Genomic DNA, 23,829 nt, shown 5'->3' with positions numbered 1-23,829 from the left:
TGCCCAGGGACCACCCAGGGTGAGGAAGACCCTGGCTGACCTTCAGCCACTCAGGGAGTCACATGGAAGGGGCTGTGGGGTGGCCGAAGGGCAGGGAAGGGGCTGACTGCTCTGTGTCCCCATCCCACTGTTGACCCCTTGCCCCATGTCCCCCAGTGGGGCTGCAGCGGTGCGAGGGCAATGAGCCCCCCGGGCAGTACCTTGGGTCTTTATTTAATTGCTCATTTACAGCAGGCTCAGCTCTGCGCAGTCGGGGGCTCAGGGCCAGCCCCAGCCCCTTTGCCCAGGCCCAGGGCAGCCCCCCACATCCAACTCAGCCCCCCGGAGGGTACAGCCCACTGAGAGGGAGCTGGGGCCAGCCCTGCCCTGCTGCTGTCACCCTCCCCTGCACCCGGAACATCCTGCGGGGATGACGGCGGGCAGGATGTGGCCAACCCCCCTGTGCAGATCTGGGGGTCTCGGGGGGGGGATAGCGTGCTGCAGTGACGGCTGGGGAAGGGGTCCGTGGGGCAGTGTGTCCCCACTCAGACAGTGGTCTCCTGGTAGCTGTCATCCTCTAGAAATGACGTAAGCCCCTTCCCAGGGCTGGGGGCCGCATCCTGCCCTGGGGCCGCAGCCCCCCCAGGGTCCTCGTCGGTCTGCTCCCTGGCAAAGTGCACGAAGACCTGCGGGGAGGGGGCAGGGTGAGGGGCAGCACCGGCGGGACCCTGTCCCCCGTGCCCTTGCGCCCCACGTCCCCCGTCACCTGGTCGAGGGTGGTCTGGGACACGGAGTAGTCCTCGATGTGGCAGGGGCCGCGGTGGGCTGCCAGGACGCTGAAGACGCTGGCCAAGGAGCCGGCGCGGGAGGGGAGCTGGAACTGCAGCAGCCCCCCGTGCCGCTCCTTCAGCACGATGCCGGGGAACCGGCGCAGCATCAGGCTCTCCACCAGCTCCGGCCCCGGGCCACCGACCCGCACCACCACCGTGTAGCCGTCCCCAAACCTGCGGGGGACATGGGGGACATTGCTGCAGGGACCGTCTGTGTCCCAGTCCCCCACAGGGATGGCCGCCCCTCGCCACCGGAGCCCTCCCTGAGCCCCCCGGCCATTTTACCTGTTCTTGAGGTGCTGGACGCTGCCCAGGCAGCGGAACCGGCCGTTGACCATGATGGCCATCCTGGTGCACAGCGCCTCGCACTCCTCCATGCTGCCGGGGGGCAGGGAAGGGAAGCCATGAGACCCTGTGGGGCAGAGGGGTGCTGCCCTCTGGGGTGCCATGGGGGCAGAGGGATGCTTCCCTCTGGGGGAACTCTGTGGGGCAGAGGGGTCCTCCCCTCAGGGGCGTGATGGGGGCAGAGGGGTGCTGCCATCCGGGGGTGCCATGGTGGCAGAGGGGTTCTCCCCTTAGGAGATGCCATGGGGGCAGAGGGGTGCTGCTCTCCGGGGGTGCTGTGGGGGTAAGGGATGCTTCCCTCCAGGGGTGCTCTGTGGGGCAGAGGGGTGCTGCCCTCCGGGGGTGCCGCGGACCCTGGGGCGGGGGCTCACCTGTGGGACGTGAGCACCACGGACCTGCCCTCCCGGATGACGCTGAGGATGCAATCCCACAGGAATCGCCGGGCGCGCGGGTCCATCCCCGTCGTGGGTTCATCCTGCGACAGCCCCGGCGGCGGCGGCGTCAGCCCAGGCATGGCCTGGTACTGCCGTGGGACCCCCCCCCCCCGCACTGCCCCCACTCACCAGGAAGATGACGGGGGGGGAGCCGAGGAGGGCTATGGCTGTGGAGAGTTTCCGCTTGTTGCCCCCGCTGTACTTGCCCGCCGGCCGCTCCGCGTGCGGCTCCAGCCCCAGCTTGGCGATGCCCCACTGGGCCACCTGCGGGAGACGCGGGGGGGATGAGGATGGGGGTCCCCTGGGCTTGGGGGGCCGGGGAACGGGCCCTACCTTGGGAGTCTCCTCCTCCGGGACGCCGCGCAGGCGGCTGTAAAACTCCAGGTGCTCCCGGCCCGTCAGCAGGTCCGTGATGGCGTCGAACTGGGGGCAGTAACCCATGTGCTGGTGGACGGACTGCAGGTCGGTGAGCACGCTGCGGGGACGGGGACACGGCTGAGCGCGCGGCGGGGACGGGGACAAGCTCCGGGGACAGGGACGAGGCTGAGGACACTGCGGGAACAGGGATGCGCACGCCGCAGGGATGAGGATGAGGAAGACGCCGAGCGCGAGCACGCTGCAGGGATGAGGGCGAGGAGGAGCACAGGGTGGGGACGGGGACGAAGTGGGGACAAGGAGAGCAGCAAGTCGGACACGGGGTCACTCTGCCTCACCCACCTGTGCCCCTTCAGCCAGGCTTCCCCCAGCGTCACCTCCGTGTCCCCCGTCAGCATCTTGAAGGTGGAGGTCTTCCCCGCGCCGTTCACCCCCAGGAGGCCGAAGCACTGTGGGGTGCAGAGGGGACCCGTGGAGAGGGGTGGGGGAGCCGGTGCCACCTCCGCGGGGACATGGCAGCTCCGTCCCTGTCTGTCTGTCCATCTGTCCGTCACTCACCTCCCCGGGGGGGATGGCCACGCAGAGCCGGTCCACCGCCGGAGCCCTCCTGCGCCGGTAGACCTGGGCGGCAGAGCCGAGGTGGCATTGGGTGCCCCCCACCCATCACCCGCCAGCCGGACCGGGGGCTCCGGGGGAGGCTGGACCGCCACGGCAAGCACCGGGGCAGGGTCCGGCCCCGCGGCAACGCACCTTGGTCAGGTCCTTCAGCAGCAGGAGGTGGCCGTGCCGGGGGGTGCTGCCCACCCTCGCCCGCTCCCGCGCCACGTCCTCATCCTCCTCCCCCAGCGAGGGCAGCTGCAGAGCCCGTGGCCTGGTGGGGGGGCAAGAGCGGCAGGGGCATTTCCAGGGCTGCCCACCCCACGGCTGCCCCACAGCCGCCCCATGGCTGGTCCTCACCCCAGCCGCAGGAAGAAGCGGTATTGCAGCAGGAGGGTGAAGAGGAAGAAGAGGACCCCCTCAATGGCCATGGCGAACATGTTCTTCCCCACCAGATCCCAGGACAGGGGGGACACGAAGTGCTTGTCCCCTGCGAGTGGTGAGAGGGGCTGTAGGAGTGGGGGGACACCTGGGAGGGCCCCCGCGTTGACCAGGCTTTGAGGAGTGTGAGCAGCCCCGAAGGCCCCGGACTCACCGAACCTCTCGAAAGCGTCGGCCATCGCCTGGTTCTTCACCATGTCGATGAGGCCTCGGCCCAGGCAGAAGTGGGGGAAGACGAGGAAAACCTTCTTCAGGACGCGGTTGATGTCGTTGAGGTTCTGCCGGGGAGGCGAGGAGAGGGGTGGGGGAGCTGGTGCCACCTCCGCGGGGACGTGAGATGGGTCCGGGACAACCCGGGGGCTCACCTGGTCCACGAACAGCTCCAGCACGAAGGTGGCCACGCTGCCGTTGATGCCGATGAAGAGGTTGATGCAGGTGAGGGCCACGTAGGCGGTGCTGGGGATGCTGAAGAGGAAGGAGGCCGGGTACATCAGGGGGGTGATGGACCAGCTGGAGGGGCAGAGAGACAGCGGCTGGCCGAGGTGCACCTCCCGTCGCTGGGGGCACCATGGGGAGAGCCAGCACCCACCCCACCCCGTCACCAGGACCCCCTGAGCCAGGGCTGCCCCCAGCCCCGCTCAGAGCCCCCTAAACCCCTCCTTCCTTGGGGTCCAGCCCCGGGGGGGGGGGTCCACCGGCCCTTCACCCGTAGAGCAGCAGCAGCAGCACCAGGGAGGGCAGGTTGGCGGAGGACACGTAGGACTTCTGCTGGAAGCAGAGGAAGATGAGGATGACCAGCAGCGCAGGGACCAGGTAGTTGCACTGTGGGTACGGAGAAGCCGGGAAGGGGGTCACAAACGGGACCTGGCCCCCCGGAGCTGTACCCCGTCCCCGTGCCTGTCCCGCACCATGTCCCAGGCGAAGTTGCCCAGCCAGTAGGTGACGGGCTTCATCCCGCTGACGAACTGCAGGTGCTTGGCTTTGCTGACCCGCTCCTCGATGAGGAAGAGCACGAAACTGGCTGGGACGAAGGACATGGCGAAGATCACGCAGATGGAGACCAGCACGTCCACCGAGGTGGCCATCCTGCCGCAGAAGGGAGGGCTCAGCCGGGGCCAGCGGGGGACCCCGGGGGACCCCTGTCCCCGACACTCACAGGGCGGCCTCCGAGAGCTGCTCCTTGGTGAGGTTGAGGGGGTGGTTGGTGGCCGTGATGCCGTAGAGCGCGGGGTCGGTCCCGGCGGGCAGCCGGGCACGCAGCAGCCCGTTGCTGGCCACGTTGACGAAGGCCACCATAGCGTGCCAGCCCTTGTTGTTGAACCAGACCTGCAGCCCCGGGGAGCCCGGCGACTCAGAGCCCCCCATCCCGCCCCGGCGCTGCACCCACAGCACCCCGAGGGGCTCCCGCTCCCCCCGGCCCCACCGGGATCAGCTCTTCTCAAGCTGCTCCAGCCATGGACGGGGACCCGGGTGTCACGTCCCTGCTGCCCCCCGGCTCTCGCCCCTGTGGGACCCCCCACCCCGGGGCCGTGCGCACCTTGATGTTCCTGCGAGCGTCCAAACCCTCGATGAAGCGGCTGAGGTTGCGCAGGAGCCGATCCGAGGGGCTGCCCTGGGTGCGGGAATACGGGGTGAGGAGCAGGCACAGGCCAGACCCCTCCCAGCGCCGGGAGGCCGGAGCCGAGTGGGGGGAGCCGAGCCCCGGCCGTACCGGGGTGATGTTGAAGAGTGCCCGGAGCTCCAACACCGCCTCGTCCACCTCCAACGCCGACGGCAGGGCCTGGGAGCCGCCGGCGCCCAGGGAAAAGCCACCGTACCTGCAGGGATGGGGGGATACTTCCAAACCTGTCATCCCATGGAATCCCTCCCGGCCCCTCCACCCTGCCCTGGGCACCCCGCTCGCCCAGACGCCGCGGTGAGGGGCGCGCAGGGAAGGGCTGAGGCTGCCCAGACGAGGACTCTGCCCACGGATGGCTCAGGCTCTGCCTGACCCCGCCAAGGATCTCCTGCCCCCCGCCAAGATCTGCGTGAGACCCCGTTTGCCCCCCAGGCTCACCTCTGCTCGTTCACCCACTTCTTGTTCCTCAGCCTGAAAGAAATGGGGTGAAATACCCCGAGGAGATGTTATGGCAGCGCCCGCCTGGCCACGAGCCCCCCAGCAGCTCCCCCTTGCCCTGCGGTGCCCTCGCTGCCTCCAGCCCTGGCTGGGTTTGGTCCCCAGCGTCCCTCCCTGCTGCCGGCCTGTGCCAAAGCCCTGCCACGTCCCCCCCTGCCGTGTCCCCTCGGTGTCCCCAGGGTGCCCCAGCACTCACTCCTGGCGGATGATCTGGGGGTAGGTCTTCACCAGGTAGTCGGAGATGTTCCTGCCCGTCAGGTTCTGCAGGATGTCGCCCGTGCCCCTTCGCACCTGGGGGGACGGGGACAGACAGACAGGCTGGGGGCTGGACGTACATATGGCCCCGGAGCATCGCTCGCACCCGCACCCAGCAGCATCAGTGTCCCAGGGCCAGCCCCGCTGCGGGCTGGGGGTTACCTGGGGCGGCGGGAGCCCCCCGGCCCCCTCGGGGCAGTCGGGCAGCATCCTGCGAGCCCCCGGCCCGCTGCACCGGCACGGGGGGGACAGCTCAGCCTGCGTCCAGTTCCCACGCCGCAGCACTTCCAGCAGGGCTGGGGGGGCCGGAGGGGCGGAGAAGCCATCGGGATGGGAAGCTGGGGGGCACGGCCCCATCCTGGGCAGCCGGCACCGCCGGGGGAGAGAGACCCCCGTTACCAGCCTGATGTGAGCCAGGGCCATGGGGACCTACCCCCACACTGTGGGGATGGCGGGGGGGGGTCCAGCGGCATGGCACCGGCTGGGGGGATGGGGGGATGCCTACTTGCCCCCAGCCGCCCCCTCCCAGCCCCCCCCGGTCCCGCAGGCACTCACGTCTCCCCAGCATCCTTCATGCACTCGGTGCCGAAGCCCGGCTCGGCCAGGAGCGCGTCCAGCAGCCGAGCCGTGTCGGGGTCCCCCGGGGCGTCGTTGCTGCCAGGAGATGCGGGAATGAGCCGGTGGCAGCGGGGGACACGGGGACAGGGGACGTGGGGGGGGACAGAGGGATGGGACACACCTGAAGAAGGTGAACTGCTGCCCGTACATCCAGGGCTGGAGGCGCAGCGGCGGGTACTTCCCGAAGGGCGGCACGATGAGGCTGAAGAGCAGCGCGATGCAGACGAAGACGGCGGGCAGGACAATCTGCCGGTGGGGCGGGGGGGCCGGGGGTCAGAACTGGCTCTGCACCCCCCGTCCCATCGCCTCCCCACCCTCCTGTCCCCCGTCCCCCTGCCCGTACCTGCGCGAAGAAGCCGCGGGTGCTACGCCGGGCGTGGAGCATCCTCTTGATGAAGAGTGCGCGGAGCTGCTGGCGAGTGAGCGCCCAGCCCCTCACCCTGCGCCAGGCCTGGCCGGGACCCCCCCGCAGCAGGTCGGTCTCTCGGGACTCCTCCGCTGCGAGGGCAAAGATGGGTCCGGCCTCAGCAGAGCCAGCGGCGAGGGGCAGGGGCTCGGCCGGGAGCGTGGGGGGGGATGGGGTGAGGGCAGAGGTGTCCCCCCACCCCAGCAGGGATGGGGCACTGCATGCGGGGACGCGACAGGAGCCCTCCAGCCCCCCCAGACCCCCGCTCCTACCTCGCCGGGCTCCTCGGGCTCAGTGTAAAGGAGAGGAAAGAGGGGTTATAGCCACGCTGGCCCCTGCCCGGCCAGGGCAGCACAACCCAGGGCAGAGCCATCTCCCCAGACTATCATAGCCCCCCCCAGACTCCTGCGACAGCCCCCACGCCAGCCCCGTCTCCAGGAGAAGGGGCCTGGATACATCCCCTGGGATTTTGTGTCCCGTCCCAACCCCTGCACGGAGCCGGGCTCCCCCAAACCCACAACCATCCCTGCTCCTTGCCCTCCCTGACACCCTGGGGGGACACCCCGAGGCTGGGGGGCAGCGATGCTGCACGGAGCATCCCTGAGCCTCCCCCTGCCCGCTGCCTGCCTGCAGGGATGCGTGTCCGCAGGGATGTGTGTGGGAAAGGATGCCTGCTCGGCTGGACGTGCCCAGACAGACACATGGCACAGCCCCAGCCTGGGGGGTGGAGGTTGGGGGGGGGGACACCCAGCAGCAGGGGCTGGGCAGCTCGGGGGTCCCAGGTCCCAGCTCCCCCCGCTCCTTACCCAGCTCCCCGTCGGCTGCTTCCGCATCCCCCCCCTCGCCGGGGGCTGCTCCGCTCCTGGTGCCTGACAAAACCGGGGTGAGGGCACCAAGGTGGGACTGGGGCCAGAGCCTGTGACACTCCCCTGCACCCATGGGTCCTCCCATCGGGGGCCCTGGGAAGGGCGAGGGCCACAGGGGGTGCTGGGGACACCTGCATCCCTCTGCTCCGGGCTGCTGAGCATCCCCCCTCCGACCCCCCCCTGCACCTTGAAGCTCAGCTCCAGCCAGCACCGAGGCATTTTACCTGCCATGTCTGTGTCCAGCCCCGTGTCCTGGGCCACTTTCAGAAAGATCTGAGGGTGGGAGGGGTTTAGCATTAAATACGGCCACCAGCCCCCACTGCCCCGGCGAGGCAAATCCCCCAGACCACGGGCAGCCCCCGGCAGAGCTCCAGGGAGGGTGGGCAGCCCGGGAGCCACAGCTCCTCCGGGTACCTCTTCCAGGGTGGTGTCGGAGATGCCGTAGCTAGAGATGCCCAGTTCCCCCAGGCGGGCGTCCAGCTCGCGGAAGAGATCCCCGAAGGCCCCGTCCTTGGCCCCGCTGTAGGGCAGGACGAAAAGCACCTCGTGCCCGATGTCTTCCACCAGCCGGGAGCCGGGGACCAGCTTCTGGATCAGCGCTGACAGCTGGGCCACATCTGGGGGGACAGGGAGGGCTGGAAACCTGGGGCAGGAGCTGGTGGCCAGCGCAAGAGCTGGCCAAAGCTGGCACGTGCCCTGCGCCCCTGTCTGGGAGTCCCCTGGGGGGGGTGCTGCAAGGATCCCCACCAGTGCAGGGGGGCCAAGAGCTGGCAGAAGGCAGGTTGTAGGGCTGAATGCACCCACACCCCCCCCCCCAGCTGATGGGGGATGCGTGGGGAGCACCCAGGGAGGGGTGACACCGTGCTGGTGGCGCAGGGAGGCACAGGACCCTCACCCATGGCGCTGGCCTCGCTGCCCAGACCCGTGTCACTGCTCTGCTCCGAGTCGCTGCTGTCCTGCGGGAAAGGGCGGCCGGATCCTGGCACCCTGCAGCAGGATCCGGCCCCAAGCCTGGGGCTTGGTGCTCGCCGGGACAGAGGCACCGGCCGCCTTCTTGGCCGATGCTCGGCGGGGCCGAGGAACCCACCTTTTTGGTGGTGCCGGGGCCGGTGCCGGTGCCGCCGCCCATCCCGACCTGCTCCCTTTTCACCAGGGTGAGGTGGTAACCGGTGCCCAGCCTGGCCTTGAGGAAGAGGGGGGACCCGCAGCAGCAGAGCCGGCCCTGCGAGATGATGGCGGTGCGGTCCCCCAGCAGCTCCGCCTCGTCCATGTAGTGGGTGGAGAGGATGATGGTGCGGCCTGGGGGCAGGCAGCGGGGTGGATCCCCTCGCTTGACCCCCCACTTTGGGGGCATCTCCCCACCAGCACCTCTCCCTGCCCGTCCCAGGGGCCCTGCTGCTGGTTCTCCAGGGTTGGGGGGGGGCTCAGACGCTCGCAGGGAGAAGTGGGGGTCCCCCCGTCCCCCCCCAGCCCTGACCTTTGCGGTACTTGAGCAGCAGCTCCCAGATGCTGCGGCGGGAGTAGGGGTCGACGCCGGCCGTGGGCTCGTCCAGGATGACCACGCGGGAGCCACCCACGAAGGCGATGGCCACCGAGAGCTTCCGCTGCATCCCCCCTACGGGGCAGCAGGGACGGCATTGGCGGGGGTGGGGGGGGGGGTGCCGAGGCCACGGACCCCCGCTCGGGTGCCGGTCCTGCCCCCCACCACGCACCCGAGAGGTTCCTGGTCTGCTCCCGGCGCTTGTGGGGCAGCCCCGTGTCCTGGATGAGCTGCTCCATCTCTGCCTTCACCTGCTCCTCCGACAGCCCCTTCAGCCGCCCGTAGAACCAGACGTGCTCCTCCACCGTCAGGCTGGGCCGGGCAGGGGTGAGGTGTGAGGGGGGCAGCCCGACCCATGCCACCCCCCAGCACCGCTCCCTGCCACCCCCTCCGCCCCTGCCTACATGTCGAAGAGCACGTTGTGCTGGGGACACATCCCCATGGTTTTGCGGATACTGTCGATATCGGAGCGGATGTCCCAGCCCAGGATATAGGCAGTGCCGGCAGTGGGGGGCAGGAGGCCAGTCAGGATGGACCTGGAGGTGGGGGGACCAGTGGGGAAAGGGGGTCACGGAGAGCAGGACCAGCGGGGCTTGGGGCTGTGGTGCCCCGTTCTATGCGGGGTGCTCAGCACCCGGCCTCGCGGGGACCCAGGTTGGGGCAGACGGGATGGGAACGTGGCAGCACCGGGGTAGAGCCAGGCTCAGCTCTTGGCCCCACCGTGGCCCCCCCAGCTCACATGGTGGTGGTCTTGCCAGCCCCGTTGTGGCCCAGGAAGGAGGTGATCTGCCCCTCGTAGAAGTCCAGGCTCAGCCCGTTGACGGCCACGCGGCTGCTGCTGCGGTAAATCTTCACCAGGTTGCGGATGGAGACACCGGGCTGGAGCTGGGCAGGCGGCTCCTCCACCAGCACTGGAAGCCACCGGGGGGTCACATCCCAGGCAGGACCCCTCGCCAGGGGGCAAAGCCCGGGTGGGAAGGCTCCAGCCCAGCTCCGTGGCCACCAGCCCTCAGCCGTGTGGCTCCAGGGTGGGCAAGGGCTCACCTTGGGGTGCAGAGAGGGGGCTGGTGGGGTACGGAGGGTGCCCGGCTGAGGACGGCTCTCCAAGCCAGTAGCTCTTCAGGAAGGGGAAATTCCAGGGCTTGGGAATCCCATATTGACCTGCAGCAGATGAGGGGCTGAGCGTGGCTGGGGTTGGGGGGGCTGCCGGGGACTGGGAGGGCTGCACTCACCTGGGAAGACGCCCTCGAGGTACCAGGTGGCCAGGCCATAGAGGCCGGCGTCCAGCAGCAGCAGCCCCATGGCCGTGGCGAAGTTGTAGGGGTCTCCCGGCACGGGGCTGGTGCCCAGGTTGTGCCACTGGATGCCCACCCCTTGCTCCTCGTAGAGGGAGAAGTACTCGCAGCCGAAGCCGAAGGCCACCGGCGACAGCAGGCTCTGGTGGCGGCAAGAACGGCAGCGTGGGCAGAAAGACCAGCCCGGGCTGGGACGGGGGAGGGGTTCAGCCCAAAGACCCCCGACTTTGGGGGCCCGGGGTGGCACCAGGGAGGGGGCAGCCATGGCCGCTCACCACGAGGACGCGGAGCGGGAAGGTGATGTGGTCGCGCCAGGCGACGCACAGCACGTAGGGCAGGTAGAGGGAGAAGTAGATGATGCCGCCGCACGCCGAGGCCAGGTTGGCACGGGGGAAGAAGGTGCTGATGAGGAAGCACTGGCTGATGGTGGCCACCGAGAAGGTGCCGAGGAAGAGGAAGATGACGGCCGGGTCGCTGTAGGGCAGGATGTTTCCCAGCTGCGGATGGAGGCAGGTTGGAGCCTGCGGAGCCCCCCTGTGCTGGCTCCCAGCCCCAACGCTCCCTGTGTCACCCACACTGTCCCCTGTGCCCTGCAACCTGCCTTGAGGATGAGGACGAGGAGGGCAGAGCTGAGGAGGAAGGGGATGAAGCTGCTGAGGAACCAGCTGAGCCAGAGGATCCCGCTGCTCAGCCCCATGGTCTTCATGGTCTCCTTGAGCCGCGTCTCCTTCTCGTGCACCACCCCCTTGATGATCATGGCCACCGAGTAGATCCAGGCCAGCGTCATGAAGAGGGGCAGCGAGCGGTTCAGCACCCGCAGGAACCTGGGGGAGATGGCACCAGCCCTTCCACCCCCAGCCTGGCACCCCAGGGCCACCGCCAGGCAGAGGACAGAGAATCAGAGAAGCTTGGGGTGGGAAGGGACCTCTGGAGATCATCTCCTCCAAGCCCCGGCCACAGCAGGGTCACCCACAGCAGGTGGCACAGGAACGCGTCCAGGGGGGGTTGGAATGTCTCCAGAGACGGAGACTCCCCCACCTCTCTGGGCAGCCTGTGCCAGGGCTCTGCCACCCTCACAGCAAAGAAGTTCCTCCTCGTCTTGAGATGGAACTTCCCATGGGCAAGTTTGTGCCCGTTACCCCTTGTCCTGGCCCCGGGCACCACTGAGAAGAGCCTGGCCCCATCCTCCTGACACCCCCCCTTTCAGTATTTATCAGCGTTGATAAGATCTAAAGATCTAAGCCTAAAAAGCCCCAAATCCCTCAGCCTTTCCTCATCAGAGAGGTGTTCCAGTGCCCTCAGCATCTTGGCAGCCCTTTGCTGTCCCCTCTCCAGCAGTTCCCTGTCCTTCTGGAACCGGGGAGGCCAGAACTGGACCCAGCGCTCCAGATGGGGCCTCCCCAGGGCAGAGCAGAGGGGGAGGATGACCTCCCTCCTGGGGCATGGCCCAGCCCTGTGTCACCTCCCCAGGGCAGCGATGCTGCAGCTTCCTCGGCCCCGTCCCCCGCAGCAGTGCATCTCTTGAGGGTCCCGGTGCGGGGGGCCACCCCTTGCCATCCACTCACACATCGTCCACGTAGCAGGGGTAGGGCATCTGCTGGACGTAGACCCCCATCCGCGGGGCAGCCCCGGTCTGTACCCGCACCACCGCCTGCTCCACCAGGTCCTGCACGTAGACGAACCCCCCCCACACATAGCGCAGGTCGCTGAAGGGGTCGGCCGCGGGGCCCGGGTCCCAAAACCTGCGGGCAGAGCATGGCGCTGGGAGGGGGGACCCCCCAGCCACAGCGGGCGCAGGGTGCTCGGGGACCATGGGGACAGAAAGTGTGAGTGTCCCCCGACCTGTCCTTGATCTTATTGGTCCTGGTGACGTCGTCGATGTCCATGCGGATCTTGTAGCGGACGTGGGGGGGCAGGGAGGGGGCCGTGGCGTTGGTGGGGGGCTGGAAGACCACAGCTGCCCAGAACTGCTGCTCCTCCAGCAGCTCCAGGGCCCGGGCCACCAGCTGCTCCTCGGTGGCCACCGCCTCGATCTTGTCCAGGCAGACACACTGCAGGCAGGGCAGGCAGGGCTCAGCGGGGCTCGGGGAGCCAGCCCCCCCCGGGCAGACGGGGTGACACGTACCTCCATGAACTGCGACAGCGTGCTCAGGACCGTGTCGGCGTCGGCGTACACCTCCTGCCAGCTGAGGCCCGGCCCCGCCGCCGGCCCCCCCAGGAACCCAGCCAGTGCCGGCAGCTTCCAGGAGGTGCCATTGAGGAATCCGTCCAGGAGCTGGGTTGTCCCCGGGGCCAGCAGCAGATCCTGCAAAAACCCCAGGGTACCGCGGGGTGATGCAGCCCACCCTGCTCCCAGCCAGGACCGCCCCCCCCCGCCCCGCAGCCCCCATCCCGCACCCCGGTTCCCGATGGGTGTCACGCACCCGGAGGACCTGCATTTCCAGGCTGCTGTTGAGGAAGGTGTAGATGCGGGGTCCCAGCTCCCGCCAGGCACCCCCCATCTCCCCCAGCACCGCCAGTTCCCGGAAGGTCCGGTTCACCTGCAGGAGGAGGGGGGGTGAGGTAGGGCCGGGGTGAGACCGCCCCCCGCTCCAAGCCCCCCACAGCCCCCCTCTGCGTACCTTGGCCATGATGCTGTCGGGGCCGGGACCGGGCGGCGTGTACAGGATCTTCCCCATGAAGAGGGGCTTGATCCCCTTCCAGAAAATCTGTGAAAGGGGACTGGACTCCATGCTGCGCACCAGCTCACGGCAGAAGGGACCTGGGGTTTGGGGGGGGGGGTGCAGAGAGGAGTCCTCGCCATCGTGTCCCCCCCCCACCCTGCAACTGGCCACCCAAACCTTCCCTACAGCCCAGCCCGCTCACTACTAGCGTTGCCCGGGGTCTTGGTTCTCCTTTCCGAGCTGTTGCGGTCCAGGAAGGCTTTGACGTCGTTGTCCTCGTACCAGTTGAGGGAAGGGATCCTGAGCCCCCCACCCTCGGGGTGCCCGCAGGCGATGCGTGACAGGGTCCCAAAGGCACCCGAGGCGAGCTGCGGCGGGAGCTCGGGGCGCTGATGGCCACCAACGCCAGCAGAGCTGGCGTTGGTGGCCATCAGCGCCCCGAGCTCCCGCCGCAGCTCGGCGAGGCTGGTCATAGCGGAGACCTGGGGGGAGCAAAGTGGGGCTGTGGGGGACAGGGACACCCAGGGACACCCTGGGGTGCAGAGGGGGGGTGGTGGTGGGGCGGGGGGGAGCTACCTCCTCCATCAGGGCTGCTGCATCCCGCACGAAGGTGCCCAAGGCTTCCACGGTGTCGGTGATGCCGCCCGCCTCCGAGCTCAGCTGTTCCTGCAAGGTGGGGGGGGGCGGGGGGGGCAGGGGAAGGGGGTCACAGCCCCTTTTAGTGGGGGGGGATTTCTGCCCCAGCGCCTTTCAGCACCCAGCCTAGCCAGGCTGGATGGGGCTTTGGGCAACCTGGGCTAGTGGGAGGTGTCATTGCCCATGGCAGGGGGGGGTTGGAATTAGATGACCTTTAAGGTCCCTTCCAACCCAAACCAGTCTATGATTCTATAGTGGGTGGGGGGGCTTACCACCAGGAGCCGGGGGAGGTCGAGCTGGGAGAAGAAGGAGCCCTCCATGGCATGGAGCTGGGGGCCGGGCAGGGCGCAGAGCCCTCTCTGCAGGCTCTGGCTGCCCCCCACCAGGAAGCCCCCCAGCTCCGAAGCGTTGCAGACCACGGCCTTCAGCGGGAGGCGGGTGCTCGCCAAGGAGAACTGGGGCGGGGTGGGGGGGAGAGGGTCGGTCATGCCGCAGGCACTGGCACCACGGGCAGCGGGAGCGGGGCCCGCGCCAACACTCACGATGCGGGGGCTGAGCTGAGCCCCCATCAGCTCGTCCACCAGCGCCGGCGGCAGAGACGTGTTGGTCCGGAGGAACTGCGAGAAGGTCTCGTTCTCCCTCAGGTAATCCCTCACCGGCCGGGCTGGGGGGGAGGAAGGGTCAGCCACGGCGGGGGGGGGTGTGTGTCTCGCTCCCCCCACCCCTCCCGTCCCCGGTGCTCACCCCTCTGCTGAGCCCCACTCCCCCGGAGCCGGCGCAGGACGGGCAGGAGCTGGGAGAAGCTGCTCAGGAGCCGCTGCCCGTTGGTGCGGAGCAGGACTTGCCGGGCTTCGGTCAGGAGACGAGAGATGCTGTGGGGGCGTGGGGTGGGCAGTGAGACCCCAGCCCCACTGCCCGGGTGGGCCCCACAGACCCCCACCCTCCGCCGCTCACATGGAGCCCTCGAAGTTGCCCACTACGCCGGGGGCCTCTCCCGCCGTGGGGTGCCGAAAGCAGGGGTTGTTCATGTTGCAGATGATGCCCTGGAGCCAGGGCAGGGTCCCGGCCGAGGGCAGCGCCTTGTTGGGGAAGTGGCCTGCGGGAGAGACGGGTCCAGGGGGGACAGCACGGGACCCCCATGGTCACACACAAGCCATAGCGGGAAGATGCCAGCGAACCCCCGGCTCATCTCTGCCTCCCAGGTTTGTCTTCCCTGGTGCCACCCAGGGCAGTGCCAGGGCCCACGCAGGGCTCCTGCACAAGGGGGGAGCACAGGGGGGGCACCCCAGAGGGCGCAGAACACTCACACTCGTGCTGCTGGAAGGGCGGGTGGGATTGCCGCACGGAGATCAAGATGAAGAAGAGGAAGAGGGGCCAGAGGATCTCAATGGCCAGCTGGATCTGGGGGAGACCCATGGTGGTTGGGGGCGGGGGTGTGTGTGCGTGTGTTCCAGTCCCCATCATCACCCAGGGCTCCACCTGCCCCCACGCCAGGACCCTGCGGCTCCAGGTGCCCTCCCGCCCTGGGGACCCGCTCACCCGCTGCCGCCGGCGGTAGGTGAAGTTCTTCCAGAGCAGCAGCCGCAGCTGGGTGCCCACGGCCATGGCGGGGGTGAGGGGGGCTCTTGCCCTGCACCCTGCTCGGCTCCGGCTGCGGGAGAGAGTGGGGGGGTCAGCACGGAGCTGGGGGCTCTTGCTTCCCTCTGGCTTGGGGCTTGTTGATCCCAGGCACAGCGCCAGGCCCAGGGCTGAGCTGGGGGGGGGCGGTGTGTGGCAGGAGCCAGCCCCACATTCCTGCCGCAAAGCTCCTTTCCGGAGCTAAGTCCTCAAATCTCATTCTTTTCTAAACCAAAAGCAGCAAAATAGGGCACAAGCTCTGCAAGTCCCTCCAGGTCACCACTGCGTGAGGAGCTATGGGCGGGTTTCCCTAACCCCGCCAAGTGTGGGGAGCAACCGGGCGCCCCAAAAACCTTGGCCACCGGAGCAGCTCCAAGCCCCGGAGAGCTGGGACCTGCCCGTGCCTCAGTTTCCCCGTGCGAGGGATGTGGCCGGGCCAGCAGCGGGGTCTGGTATTTCTGGTGAGACCCCCGGCACCCATGACACCACCCTGGGAGGGGGATGCCCCTCGATGCCACCGGAGCTCAGACACCCAGGTCCCGCAGGTGCCCCCGGGCTGTGCTGGTCCCGGCAGCTCCGGTCCCTCCCTTCTCCAGCCCCGTCCCGGCGAGTCCCCGCGCCCGGCCACCTCCTGCGACTTCACCCGCCCCCGGGCCCGACAGCAAAGCACCCCGGGCTGGTGGCCGAAGCTGCAGACTCGCCCGCCGGGGGGTCGGGCCCGAGGGCCGCCCGCTGCCGGCTCCGCCCGCGCTCGGGGCTAAGCCGGGTCCCGGCGCGGTGGGGATCAGCGGGCACCAGCCGCGGGATTAGCATCCCTCCGGGAAATCCGGCTAATCGGCCCGCGGGGCCGGACACGAACGGCACCGGAGCCGGGTCCCTGGGACAGGACCCCTCCGAGGGGGCACCGGGGCTCGGGGACAGCCGTGCCACCGCCCCCCGTCGCAGCGGGACGAAGGGGGTCTCAGCGCGCCGGCTGCCAGGGTGGGGGTGACAACGGCCGAGCTGGAGCGGGGACAGAAGCGGCTGGCGCCGGGACCGGGGGACGCTGCGGGGCTGCCACGCCGGGGGGAGCCTCAGCCCGGCCGGGGGCAGCGGCTCTTTTCGGGATCAGACAACCCCCAAAACTACCGGGATCCTCCAGAAGCCGCCTCCCAGAGCGCGACTCGCGTGGGAATCTGCTAACTCACCCCGCGGGGAGACACACGCCCCGCCGCTGCAACCGGGAGCACGGCGGCACCCCCCGCCGCCTCCCCAGTCCCCCGTCCCGCCCCGCCGAGCCCCGGGGTGCGGAGCCACAGGGAGGCGGAGGGACCGGGGGGGCGATGGGGACAGGGGGACAGCCCGGGGAGGGGGTGATGGGGTCAGCTGCGGGGGGAACAGCCGCGGCGAGGAGATGCGGACAGCCCGGGGGGGGGACAGGGACAGCCCAGGGACACACACTGACCGCCCGGGGTGGGGGGACGATGGGGACATCCCGGGGGGCTGGTGGGGACATCCCGGGGGGGAGGGGAGTTGCGGACAGCCCCGGGGGGATGCTGCGGAGCCGCAGCCCGGCCGCGGCCCTTCCCCGGCGGCACATCCCCCCCCGCCCCGTCCCCCGCCCGCAGCAGCCCCCGGCCCGGGTCCCCCGTTACCTGCTCTCGCCGCCACCGCGCGGCCCCTTTAAGAGACCCCGGCGGGCTCCGCCGCGCGGCTCCACCGGGCTCGCGCGCAGGCCCCGCCCCTCCCCGCGCTACAAAGTAACCGCGGGCGTGACGTCATGGGAAACGGCCCTTAAAGGGACCGTGCGGGGGGTGAGTGTGGGGGTGTGTGTGTATGTGTGGGGGGTGATGGGAGGTGAGAGGGGCTGGAGCGTCCCCACCCCACCCCACCCCCCCCCCCCGCCCTGCCACGCCCTCGCCGCCCCGCCCTGCCACGCCCTTCCTGCCACGCCCCGCCACACCCCGCCACGCCCTGCCCTAGGGGCGGGCGCCCTCGGGGAGCAGAGCGCCCGGCCCGGTGCGGCTTGAGCCCCCGCCGTGGGTCGGGCGAGCCCCGGGGCCACCCGCCGAAGGGGCGGGCAGGGAGAGACCCCCCCCCACCGCCGGCTCCCGAGGGACAGACCCTTCCCCAGCAGGTCCCCGAGCCCCGCAGTGGCAGCGATGGCCACCGGGAGGGTCCCCGAGGCAGCCACCGCTGAGTCACGGCGCAACCGGCAGCACCGCGCTGGCCCTCGGGATGCTTTTGGTTGCCCACGGGGTCTCCCACAGGATGGGGCAGCCCCCACACACCCCCCGAGGGTGACACAGCCCCCCCGCCCCGAGCCCTGACACAAGGAGCCTGCACCAGAAACCAGAAAGCTTCTTTTTTTTCTTTTTTTTTTTTAAAAAAAAAAAAAAGGTTTCACTGGAAGAGCATCTGCGTTACAAACCCCACGGGAGGCGAAGAAACCGAGGGGTGCAGCAAGGGGCTGCGCCGTGCACCGACACCCCCGGCAGCTGCCCGCGCTCGGGCATCGCCCTGCTGGGAGGACGTGGCCATGGGAGCCAGCCTGGGCTGGGATCCGCCAGGCCTCCGGGGCACTGTGGCTTTCCGAGAGGTGCCGGGGGTGCCGGGTGCCAGCCCAGCCCTGCGGCCTTGGTCCCTATGGACCCTGGTCCCTACGAGTTCTGCAAAAAAGGCATTTCCAGCTTCAATCCTAGAAATCACAAGGCTGCTGCGCCCGCCCGCACGCACACACGCATCCCCGTCCCCTCAGCCCCGCATCACCCTGGTCCCCCACACGCCTGGGGGGGTCTCCTGGCCATGCTCCCCCCGTGTCCTGCCACCCCAAGCCACCCTCTGCCGAGCCGTGTCCTGCCAGCACAGGGAGAAGCGGCACCGGGGGCAGCGTGGGGGGCTGCCCCCTTTCCTTGCTGAGAGATCTGGGCGCAGTGGGTGCAGGGTGGGAACGCGTCTTCTTGGCTGCGTGAGAAGAGACACCGTCCCCTCCTCGGCGCTGAAGCATCCGCCGCCTTCCAGCTGCAAACGCCAGGGCTGCGCTGGGGCCCCGGGGCTGCCCACGGGCTGCGGGAAACAGCCGCTCTCTTCTCTAGAAACGGGGTTTTTATTTCCTCGCTCAGAAAAATAGATTCGTTTAAAACAAAAAAAATAAAAGAGTTTAAAAAGAAGGAATGACGAAAGTAGAGGCTGGAATGTCGCTGGCGGGGGGGGGGGTGTCTGTACACGAGATGGTGCGAGACGGGGCTGGGCGACGTCCCGCTCAGTAGCTCTCCTCCTCCTCGCAGTAGTAGTGGTACCCGGGGGGGTCCCCGCTCTGGTCGCAGGCGGCGTTGGCCACCTCGCCCTGGCTACCCTGCGGGCAGTACTTGGGGTCGTAGATCTGACGGCCCAAGCCGAAGACCTGGCCGCTCTGGTTGGCGCCCTGGTTGGAGCCCATCTGCAGCGACATGGAGGAGTTGTCGCACTTCTCCGTCCCCATCTTGGCGTCGTAGATGTGTCTCCTGGTGCCGGGAGCCGTCATGCCCACCTGGAAGGACAGGATGGAGCAGGGCTCAGCCGCGGTTCCCCCCACCGTCCCTCCCCGCCGTGGCCGCGGTGGCTCACCTGGCTGGCACACTTGTTGGTGCCCATCTGGAGGCTGATGGTGGAGTGGTCCATGGGTGGCAGGATCTGGTTCTTGGGGTCGTAGAGGTGCCTCCTGGTGCCGTAGGCCGTCATGCCCGACTGGCTGGCACACTTGTTCGTGCCCATCTGACAAGGGGGTCCGGTGAGACCGAGCACTGCCCCATTCTCCTCCCACCTCATCCCCATGGCCTGGGGGGGCACAGCCAGTGCTCCCCGGCCCCCCAGCCAGACGCTGTGCAAGCCATTGCGTGCCAGACACGGAGCTGAGACGGTCCCAGATTCCAAGGACACTTGGGGCATCTCCAGCCTTGGGTCCCCCCCAGCCGTGCTTGGAGCCATGACAGTGGGTGCTGAGGGTTTGTTAAAGTGGGACCCCCCTCACCCAGCACCCCACCCCTCGGGAGCACACGGGGGGCAGCCCACCTGCAGCCCGATCACACACTGCCCAGCCTTCATCTTGGCCTCGTCGAAGTTCCTCTGCTGCTTCTCCGAGTACTTCACGCCGATGTCCACGCCGCTCTGCATCCCCTTCGTCTTGGCCTGCCGGGGAGGGGCGGTGAGGAAGGACGGGGGTCCCAGACCTCCCGCCCTCTCCCTGGGCAGGGGGAGCCGTGGGGTCCCAGTGGGGCTGGCTGTGCCCCCTCCCAAGCAGCCACGGCGTCTCCGGATGGTCCCCGGGCACTCACCATGCCCGCCAGAGCCAGCAGCGACACCTGCACCTGCGTCAGGTTCCCGCTCTCAAAGAGGTCGTTGGCTTCGAAGAGGTCCACGGGGTTCATGCCGTAGCTGGCCATGGCCTTGATGAAGTTGGAGAGGTTCTCCAGCTGGAGGCAAGGGGAGAGGGGTGAGTCCCCGGTGGGCGGCAGCGGAGAGGCTGGGATGGAGCCGGGGCTCCGTGGCGGCCGCGGTGCCAGCAGGGCTGCCCCCACCTACCTGGTGCCAGTTCTGAGCCGAGCGGTTGATCTTCCTCACCGCGTTGGGCTGCAGCTTGTTCATGAGCCTGGGGGGAGGCAGGGGGGAGCGGGGGCTGCGGCGGGGCAGAGACCCCGAGCCCTTTTCGGGAAAATCCGGCCCAGGTCTCCCCCACAAGCATGAGGCGATTCCCTCCCCCAGGTCCCTGCTGGCCCCCAGGGCTCCCCCCAGACACGGGCACTTTGGGGGCGACTCCAGCCAAGCAGCACCACAGAGAGAACCTCTGGCGGGTCCCGTGGCTGGATCCAGCCCACCCTTCCCACCCCAAGGGCTGGCGGGGGGGCCCCTGGATGGCCGGTCTCCCACGTCCCCACCCGAGCGGAGCCGGGGGCCGAGGGAGCACCGCGGGACTCACTCGCAGAGGATCACCCCGTCCTTCAGCCCCTTCTGGAAATCGGGCCCGATCTGCTGCCCTGTGACGCTCTCGATCCACGTCCGCAGCTCGGCTTCTTTCTGCGGGTCATACTTCTGGGCGAGCTGGGGAGGGGGGGACAGCGAGGGGACAGCTCAGGGACAGCCCCGGCGTGCACCCCAAACCCCTCATGGGGAACAGCTTCCACCCCCCCGGGGCACAGACCCGCAGCAAGGTCTGGGGACAGCAGCCCCGTCCTGAGCACCATCCCCAGGAAGCCTTGGGGACGTTGGCAGTGCCAGGCTGGTCCCCAGCCTCTGCAGGGTGGTGGGACAAACCCCCCAGCCCAGCTGCCCCCAGCCCCAGAGAGCTGGGGGGTGAGATGGGCACAGCTGGTAGCTTGGAGAACCCCGGGATATTTGTTCTGCCATGATTTCCTGATGCACAGGAACCCCCCGGGGGGTGGCAGGAGCCACAGCGTGACCCCATCACAGGGGAACGCATCCCTCCCCCTCGCCTCCGGTCTCTCACATCCCCCTCCATTGCCTGGTTTTAGCCTGTCCGTATGTATGATCCGGGGAGCGAGAGCAGCCGGGCTGCCCCCACCCGTGCCCCCACCCATGGGAACGGGAGTGCGGGCACGATGCTGCCATCAGCCAGCGCGTTGGCGCAGCTGGACCCGGTGCGAGCCTGCAGAGCACGGTGCCCCTCGCACACGGCAGCTTCCGAACCTCTCCAGCAGGATGAGGAGGAACTGCCCGCGGGGGGCCCGGAGAATCGCCCCCCCCTTCAAGGGCCCGTTCCTCCCTGTCCCCCCGTGCCTGCAGGAGCCCGGCACCGAGCCCTGGGGTCCCCGTCTGCCCGATGCTCTCCCCTCCGGCGGGGCCGAATGCGCCGCTGCAGATTCCTGGGTCACCGCGGCTATGCCAGGAATGCGGCTGCCTCCTCCCAAATGGAGACCAGCTGCCCGGGCCGGCAGCATCACTGGCGGCGTCACTGGCAGTGTCGCCTCGGCTCCGGCCCGTGAGGGAAGGAAAAGGCACCTCGGCCTGGGGCGGGAAGAGCCTGGGAGCCCTGAGTGCCATCGCTGCCCCATCCTGGGCCCTCCTGTGCTCAGCCGTCACCTGGGGATGGCCGCAAGGCAGCCACCGACCTCTCGCCCATCCCGTCTCCTCCTGGTCCCGGCATGCGCCAGCGCCGTGAGTCCTCACAGATCCCGGCCACGGAGAGACACTGGGATGGGCACAGTCTGGCCCCACTGCCCGGGGGGGAGATGCCGACCATGCCCGTGGGCTGCACTGAGCTGCGGCCCCACAGCCCCAAAGGGGAAGCTCGACGGGTGCGGGACGCAGGGACGGTCCAGCCCAGCAGGGTCACGCTCACCACACCACGCACATCCCACCGCCAGGGCATCCCACTGTCCCAGCAGCTGATTTTCTGCCAGTTCCTCTTCCCAGCCCACGGCCAGCGTGGGGGGCTCTCAGGGCACGGGATGGGGCAGAGGGCACCAACCCCAGAGCAGATCCCACCACAGCCCAGTTTGCAAGGGCTTGCATGGACCGGGAGGCTGCCACTGGTTTAACTGGTTCCCAGTAGGTGATGTCAGCCTCCAGCAGACACACCGGGGCAGTTAAACTGGCTTAAGTCTTGCTGAATCAAGCTGAAGCGCCCAAGAGCAGGCAGCGGCGCGGCTCCGGCGCGTGTCCACCCGCTCGGCGCTGGGGAGCCCAGCCCAGATGCAAGCAGGGGCCCGTCTGCTCGGTGACGAAATGCAAATCCCTTGCAAGGCCAGGCAAGGAGAGCCCGGCGTGGCCACAGCTGCCACATCCCCACAGCCACGCGTGGCCAAACCCCGGCAGCGGCAGCCCATGACCCCTTCTCCTGCCTGCCCCAGCCCCATTCAGGCAACTCCTGTCCCCACGCAGGGCTACCAGCTGACTGCACTGGGGCCAGGGGCGACCACAGCTCAACCTCTACTTGCCCAGGGCCAGGCACAGCCCAACACCGCAGCCACTGCCTGTGCCACCGCCCGGGGCGGCAGCGGTCCCCAGAGCCCAGCTCTGATTGCAGCCCTGGGTCGCGCAGGGAGCACGGGCAAGGGAAGGGGTTGCTGCGTCCCCCCAGCTCCCCCCGGCCTGGCAGGACCCCTGTGCCTGTGGTGGCCGAGCCCCTGCCGCAGCAGCAGAGCCCCTGGAAGGGCACAGTGAAGGCAGGGAAGGTGGCACCCGCAGTCACGGGGTGCACCCAGCGCTGCTCGCAAGCACCCTAGCCCCGTCCTCGGCGTTTCAGTTGAGGGGAGATTTCACCTGCCCGGGCAGGAGGGTGCTGGCAGGCAGGCAGCTGCCTGCACCCTGCGGCACCCAGCTCCTTCCTCGGGGGGTGAAGAGCCCGGCCGGAGGCACCGGTTCCCCTTTCCCCTTCCGGCCCCACGGTGGCTCGGGTGCACAAGGCCTGGGTGGCCGAAGGTGCCCCGGGGGCACCCAGCCGGGGGGTCCTGGGCTCTGAGGGGCAGGCATGGGCTGGGGGCTGCTTCTGCCTGTGCTCCACTGAAGCCACCAGCCCCGTCCCCAGTGAGGGTCGTGGGTACATGGGCTGGGTCAGAGCATCCCACTGGGGGACATGGAGCTGTGGGGAGCAGTGGCGAGAAGCGTCTGGAGACATGGGGAGCTGGGGCCATCACCCCCAGCCCCAGGTGTGGATGGGAATGGTGCCCCAGGGTTTGCCGAGGGTGGGGGGCGATAGCAGCCAATGCACGGACCTGGGCAGGGGTGGACGAGGCAGCCAGTGCCTGGGACCCCTCCCAGCCCCGCTCCCCTAGAAACACCTCCCCGGGACCCCGCGGACAGAGCCAAGGCACCCCGAGATGAGGAGGTCAGCCCCAGCACCTCCTGCCCCTCCGAGCCCCCAGTGCACCGGGTGGGAACCCCAGCTCCCTGTCCTCCCGGGACCCCTGTCCCTCCGCGACTCCCCGGCTTCCCGTCTTCTCGGGACCCCCCGGCTCCCCGGGACCCCCAGCTTTCCTCCCACCGGTGGCGCCGAGACCCCCCGATCTCCACACCCGGGACTTCTCCACTCTCCGCCCCGGGAGGCACCGGGCCCTCTCCAGCTTCACATGCCCGGGGACCATGCACCGCTCCCCCCCGCGCCTCCCCTGTTCTCCAGGCCCCCGGGATGCAACAGAGACCCCTCAGCCGCACCGGGATGCCCGACTCTCCAGGGTCCCCAGGAGCGCCGGGAGCCGCAGCACCCGATGGCCCCGGTACCCCCCGTCCCCCGACTCGCCCCCTCCCGGTGGCACCGGGCCCCCCGTCCCCGTCTTACCCGGTTCTTGACCTCGGCGGAGAGGCCGTAGGACGGGCCCTTGTTGAACTGGGAGCTGCTCATGGCGGGGAGCGGGACGCGGAGCCGGCACCGGAGCGGGGCGCGGGAGCGGCGGCGGGACCGGGCGGGGCGGGAGGGGCGAGGGGGGGGGGGGGGGGGGGGGAACGGGCCCGGCCCCCCCGCGCTGATTGGACGGGGACGAAATGCCCAAATAAGGGCAGGAGCGGCCGGATCGCGGGGGGGGGGGGGTCCCGCACCCCGACACCGGGACCCGGGCGGGGGGAAGCGGGGGGCACCGGGAGCCGGCGGGGTCCGGGGCTGGGGCTGGAGCCGTCCCGGGCACGCGTAGGCACGGCCCGGTACGCGGGAACACGGGCACACGCGCGGGCACACGCACGGGGACGCGCACACCCCTATAGATGGGCACACGCGTGTGCATCGCCCCATAGACGTGCCTACACTGATGTGCACCCCCCGACCCACCGACACGTCCCGGTACGGACACACGCACCTCCCGACCCACGGACACACCCCGGGACGGACACACGCACCCCCCGACCCACGG

The 23,829-nt window shown here is 69.4% G+C and overlaps 2 protein-coding genes across 2 annotated transcripts; both read right to left on the bottom strand.

The window, feature by feature from the left end:
- Window positions 1–298: 298 nt before the first annotated feature.
- On the bottom strand, window positions 299–16,735 carry ABCA7 (ATP binding cassette subfamily A member 7). The gene is made up of 52 exons (XM_054181867.1): window positions 16,648–16,735; window positions 14,936–15,047; window positions 14,704–14,797; window positions 14,351–14,492; window positions 14,141–14,268; window positions 13,939–14,060; window positions 13,669–13,851; window positions 13,337–13,426; window positions 13,171–13,242; window positions 12,966–13,128; window positions 12,719–12,858; window positions 12,521–12,637; window positions 12,223–12,402; window positions 11,940–12,148; window positions 11,663–11,839; window positions 10,699–10,921; window positions 10,373–10,594; window positions 10,035–10,239; window positions 9,847–9,963; window positions 9,542–9,713; window positions 9,207–9,338; window positions 8,975–9,114; window positions 8,740–8,877; window positions 8,350–8,561; window positions 8,158–8,218; window positions 7,677–7,879; window positions 7,487–7,535; window positions 7,203–7,265; window positions 6,669–6,686; window positions 6,334–6,488; window positions 6,112–6,236; window positions 5,928–6,026; window positions 5,535–5,730; window positions 5,314–5,408; window positions 5,058–5,090; window positions 4,713–4,818; window positions 4,539–4,613; window positions 4,158–4,327; window positions 3,910–4,087; window positions 3,708–3,823; window positions 3,367–3,511; window positions 3,156–3,279; window positions 2,921–3,050; window positions 2,714–2,834; window positions 2,522–2,584; window positions 2,306–2,412; window positions 1,922–2,063; window positions 1,718–1,852; window positions 1,526–1,629; window positions 1,095–1,187; window positions 746–983; window positions 299–665 (listed from the first exon to the last, which is right to left on the bottom strand). The coding sequence occupies exons 2-52, from the start codon at window positions 14,999–15,001 to the stop codon at window positions 525–527; spliced, it is 6,729 nt and encodes a 2,242-aa protein (XP_054037842.1). The 5' UTR covers window positions 15,002–15,047; window positions 16,648–16,735; the 3' UTR covers window positions 299–524.
- A 660-nt stretch (window positions 16,736–17,395) lies between these two features.
- Window positions 17,396–23,399, bottom strand: CNN2 (calponin 2). Its single transcript, XM_054182294.1, has 7 exons — window positions 23,265–23,399; window positions 19,947–20,068; window positions 19,553–19,619; window positions 19,306–19,443; window positions 19,043–19,159; window positions 18,599–18,745; window positions 17,396–18,521 (listed from the first exon to the last, which is right to left on the bottom strand). The coding sequence occupies exons 1-7, from the start codon at window positions 23,325–23,327 to the stop codon at window positions 18,255–18,257; spliced, it is 921 nt and encodes a 306-aa protein (XP_054038269.1). The 5' UTR covers window positions 23,328–23,399; the 3' UTR covers window positions 17,396–18,254.
- Between the last annotated feature and the right edge of the window lie 430 nt (window positions 23,400–23,829).

Source organism: Rissa tridactyla, chromosome 22, assembly GCF_028500815.1.
Source record: "Rissa tridactyla isolate bRisTri1 chromosome 22, bRisTri1.patW.cur.20221130, whole genome shotgun sequence".
In the NCBI taxonomy this organism is placed as follows: Eukaryota; Metazoa; Chordata; class Aves; order Charadriiformes; family Laridae; genus Rissa; species Rissa tridactyla.
The sequence above is the reverse complement of the archived record's forward strand: the minus strand, read 5'-3'. Positions and strand labels throughout refer to the sequence as shown.